General features: G+C 39.8%; 1 protein-coding gene and 1 long non-coding RNA gene across 3 annotated transcripts; one reads left to right on the top strand and one right to left on the bottom strand.

The window, feature by feature from the left end:
• Positions 1 to 501: 501 nt before the first annotated feature.
• LOC133723100 (uncharacterized mitochondrial protein AtMg00810-like) lies at positions 502 to 1,656 on the top strand. The gene has a single exon (XM_062149931.1). It carries the CDS (start codon positions 502 to 504, stop codon positions 1,654 to 1,656), a length of 1,155 nt encoding a protein of 384 aa, XP_062005915.1.
• Positions 1,657 to 1,864: 208 nt separating this feature from the next.
• LOC133722488 (uncharacterized) lies at positions 1,865 to 4,349 on the bottom strand. 2 transcript variants are annotated; one of them, XR_009852775.1, is made up of 4 exons: positions 4,020 to 4,349; positions 3,714 to 3,902; positions 3,079 to 3,181; positions 1,865 to 2,879 (listed from the first exon to the last, which is right to left on the bottom strand). It is a non-coding gene; the product is annotated as an uncharacterized LOC133722488 (long non-coding RNA). The 2 variants fall into 2 exon arrangements; XR_009852774.1 differs by having other exon boundaries at positions 1,865 to 3,181; positions 4,020 to 4,345.
• Positions 4,350 to 4,852: the final 503 nt, after the last annotated feature.

Genomic DNA, 4,852 nt, shown 5'->3' with positions numbered 1-4,852 from the left:
CCCACTTTGTCATCTCCTCTGCCGAGTCCTCCACCAGGTACGCGTTACCCACTTTGCAATTTCATATCTTATCAGCGCTATTCACCGCTGCATCTTGCCTATATTGCCGCTGTTAGCAGGGACGAAGAACCTACATCTTATACTCAGGCTGCCTCTGATCCTCACTGGCAACATGCCATGGAAGAGGAACTTGCTGCTCTCATGGCCAACAATACTTGGACGCTAGTCCTTCTTACCCCTGGTAAGCGTCCCATTGCTTGTAAGTGGGTGTATCGCATTAAATGTAAGGCGGATGGTTCTATCGAGCGTTATAAAGCTTGCCTTGTTGCCAAAGGTTTTACACAGGCTGCCGGTATTGATTATCACGACACCTTCTCTCCTACTACAAAAATGATTACTGTTCGCTGCGTTCTTGCTCTTGCAGTGTGTAAGGCATGGTCTCTTCATCAGCTTGATGTTAACAATGCCTTTCTTAATGGTGAATTGCATGAATAGCTCTATATGTCCCCTCCTCCTGGTCTTCGGCGACAGGGGGAGAATTATGTGTGTCGCCTCAACAAATCTCTCTATGGTTTGAAGCAAGCCTCGCGGCAATGGTTCTCCAAGTTTACCGAAGCCATTCTTGATGCCGGTTTCATCCAATCCAAGGCTGATTATTCTCTCTTTGTGCAAAAGGTTGGTAATTCCCTCACAGTACTATTAATATATGTTGATGACATTCTTATTACTGGGAACAACCTAGACTCTATTCGTGCTACCAAAGAGTTTCTGCATGCCCGTTTTCGCATTAAGGACTTGGGTGACCTCAAGTTTTTCCTTGGAATTGAGATTGCACGATCACATAAAGGTATTTATCTATCTCAACGTAAATATGCGTTGGAAATTATTAAAGACACAGGTTTCTTGGGTGTTAAACCTGTTGATTTTCCCATGGAAGAATGCAAATTGTCAAATAAAGGTGAGCTGCTTAAGGATCCTGCTGTGTATCGGCGTTTGGTTGGACGACTTATATATCTCACTATCACCAGACCTGACATCACCTATTCAGTTCATGTCCTTAGTAGATTTATGCATGAACCTCGTCAACCTCACATGGCAGCCGCTCTTCGAATTGTTAAATATTTGAAAGCATCTCCCGGTCAAGGTTTGCTTTTGAGTTCTAATAATGATTTGAGTTTGAAGGCTTTTTGTGATTCCGATTGGGCTGGCTGCCCCATTACCCGCCGATCTACCACGGGATATTGTGTTTTCTTAGGAGACTCATTGATCTCATGGCGTACCAAGAGGCAAAAGACAGTATCATTGTCAAGTGCGGAAGCAGAATACAGAGCAATGGCTGGTACGTGTTGTGAGCTTACTTGGTTACAGTATTTGTTTACTGATTTGCATATATCTATTCCTAGACTGGCCATTCTGCATTGTGATAATCAGGCAGCTCTTCATATAGCTGCAAATCCGGTTTTTCATGAAAGAACACGCCATATTGAAATGGATTGTCATTTCATTCGGGACAAGATATTAGATGGTTCAATCCGAACTCGTTTTGTTGGTTCTTTGCAACAACTAGCAGATGTGTTCACAAAAGCGTTAAGCAAAGACAAGTTCAGGTCATTGTTAAGCAAGTTGGGAGTCCTTGACATCCACTCTCCAACTTGAGGGGGAGTGTTGAGAATATTGTGTAATTAATGTAATAGATTTGTTGTATAATTAGGAGATATCCTTGTATCTTCGTTATATCCCTAAGTTGTAGGGATTTGCTAGCTGTAGACTCTGTATATATTTACTCAATATCAATGAGAAAAGTATTTAGTCCCAACCTAATCTTTTACATCCAAGTGAATGCATTGTTGGAAACTAAAATCATAGATGAGTAAACTTATCATGCACATTACCTGGAAACTAAAATCATAGCCAAGGCAGCACATTGATCCATGTGTCAAACTTGTAAATGTACAAAGATGCATAGTCCGCCATATTAGTTTAGCGAGGATCGAGGAATGATCAATTACCGTTCAACTTAAGTTTGAAAAGTTATACCATACCAATTTATTTCGTCTATAACTTAAAACAGGGGAAAGTATGGTTCAGAATATACCACAATTATTTATAGGTTGTAAGTTTCTTTTCTTTGTTTTTTTTTTCTTTTCCCGAAAGTGTTGGTACTATAAAGTGGAATATGAAAATGCAGACAAGGACTAGAGAATTACTTCTCTTTTGAACTCAGCCAAAGCAGCACACGAGAAATCCTGGTCTAGGAACTTCTTCACAACAACTTCCTGTAACTCAACTACAATCCACCAGCCAAAACTAATAGTCAACAGTTAATCTTAATTCCTCTTGTAATGGCTGTGAAATTAAATACAAAACAATTTCAAGCCTCAGCTACTGAATTAAGTAGATGCATAGTTCCAGGAAGTAATGGCAATACAGAATCTACCATTAAAATAATGAGAACAAGAGTCCCAATCATGAAAAGATACAAATCTTAGGTAGCCTATAAAAAGACTCGAATAAACTTGCTTCCCAATAAACACCAGATTAACTTAAACAACATAGCAATTTGCCTACTTTACCTGATGTTGCTAACTTACATGCAATTTTATGACCTGCTAATTTACATGCAAAATTTCAAGCCTAATTACATGCAATCTTAGAGAAAATGCTGAACAAATTTCAAGCCCAATAGCATCGGTCTCGTCCATTTTCTACTTAGAGGCCGATCAATCCTAACAAATTAAATCATAATAACCAAGAGTTTCCAGGAACTATGTTTATGTTCTAAACAAAGAAAGGTCCAAACTTTACTTACAACGTTCATTATCGAGAGTTCTCAGAAGAATCACTGAATTAGAAACTATCCAAAACAGCTTGAAGAATCACTGAATCAGAAACTATCCAAAATTAGTAATTCAGATTACCCATTAGTACACAGCAACTTCTTCTTCGTGTTCTAATGTTCGACTACCCATTAGTAAATAGCAACTTAGTAATTTAGATTACCAAACTAATATACATAACAGAATGTCAGAAACACAGTAAATTTCTAAATTGGATCAAGAAGGGTGAACTGCATAATACCAATGGTGATGAGTGACTTGAGTGGTGAGGACGAGTTTGACTTGGGCTGCTTTAAGAACTTTTTCGGGTTCAACAGGATCCTTTGGTGCTCACGTCAATAATTCTGATTCACCCAAGACCCAAAACAAAATCAGAAACAAAATACTTTACCAGATTACCAGCAAATTAATCAGCGACTACCCATCACTCCATCAGTTAAATGAGTAAACAAGGGAATCTAAATGCAATCATATAAGAGGAAAACAAAACCAGGTGCATAGGTCCCAAATGAAAGACCCAAATGAAAAATAAGCCAGAGAGATAGCAACTTAGACACGCAAAGGTCCCAAATCCCAGAACAATCAAAGCATTGATAGCTCTACTGGTCAACTTATCCAAATCATTCCCATACTCCATTTCCTCCAGAACCAGACAATTCATATTGAAGACCCACAAATTCTTCAGACCCATCAACCAACAACCGGCTAACTATTTCTTTTTAGATAACTTCGGAAAGAAATGTTTTCCCAGACACACACACACACGCGCGCGAAATCACAAAAGCAATACAGAAATTCATGGAGTCTGTAATATAACTGAAACAAAGCAAATTGGGGGAAAACAAAAGAAAAAAGAGAATTAGGAAAAGATAGTACCTTGGCTAGATAATGAGCTCTGTCAGTGCCTTCAACTTTCAAAAAGGTTGAAGCTTCCCTGAAAACGAAACCTGAAATAGCTTTGAGAACGACCTCCTGAGGCGGGCCTTGTTCATCCTTGGAGAGAGCGGGTTGGTTCTCGTTGTGGAAGCAACTGAGTTGGGTCCGTCTGGCTAATTGGCGGGTCAGCTGCGGAGAGGAGAAGCCATTTCGGGTTAGGAGTCATTCAAGGAAAAGCAATGGCAGACGACAAAGGCGAAATCAGATCTAGAAGATGATAGAATTCGTTAGAGATAGGGACTTTACCGGATCGAGAAGCCTTGAATTGATTTGGGTAATGCAAAGCGGAGCTTTGATTATCGACTAGGTAGATGGAGTTGGAGGCAGATTTGGAGAAGTGAAGAGCAAGCCCCAATTCGAACCCTAATTTCTCGCTGGAGACTAAGAACAACCGGTGAATTAGGGTAGAGGATTTGGGTCGGTATATCGGGGAAGACAGAATAGAAGCGAGGAGCTGGACTGAGAGAGAGGCTTAGGCTCAACATTTTGACAGAGAGACTACCCCCGGGGGGATATGGGAAGGGAAAAATACGTTTGAGTGGTTGTAGCCCTCTTCTTCTTTTGTTTTTCTTTCTTTCTTTCCTTCTTTCTTTCTATCGAACATATGGGGTTGGTGGCCATAATTTTAGTTCATCCCACAACAGATAGTTAAAAAACTGTCGTAAGAGAGTATACATAAAATGATATGTGCCAAAAAAAGGAGGGAAATTTGCCGCTGCCTAGGTTTGGTGGGAGGATTTCAAATCGATTTGAGCCAAAATGAAAATATTGATGCCGCCTATGTTCCTCATTCAGACAACAGAATGACAATACCTGTTGTACAAGATTTTTCATCTTGCCCTAGGTACACCTAGTAGAAATTGTCAAATTGTCATACAATGGAAATAACTAGACCGTTGTACCATGCAGCACATTTCCACAACAGAACATGCATAATTCTGTTGTGTGATAAAGTTGGTGAACTTGTCTTCGGAGGGAATTTTGAGTTCAGTGATGGCGGGATATCTACCTCTAAATTTTGTGTAATTCATACAACAGAACATGCATAATTCTGTTGTGTGATAGAACTCTGAAGAAAA

Source organism: Rosa rugosa, chromosome 7 (genome assembly GCF_958449725.1).
Source record: "Rosa rugosa chromosome 7, drRosRugo1.1, whole genome shotgun sequence".
NCBI lineage: Eukaryota > Viridiplantae > Streptophyta > Magnoliopsida > Rosales > Rosaceae > Rosa > Rosa rugosa.
Note: the sequence above shows the minus strand (reverse complement) of the source record. Positions and strands in the feature narration are given on the sequence as shown.

Coding starts and splice junctions, on each gene's coding strand:
- LOC133723100 (XM_062149931.1), top strand. CDS start 502: ATGTCCCCTCCTCCTGGTCTTCGGCGACAGGGGGAGAATTATGTGTGT.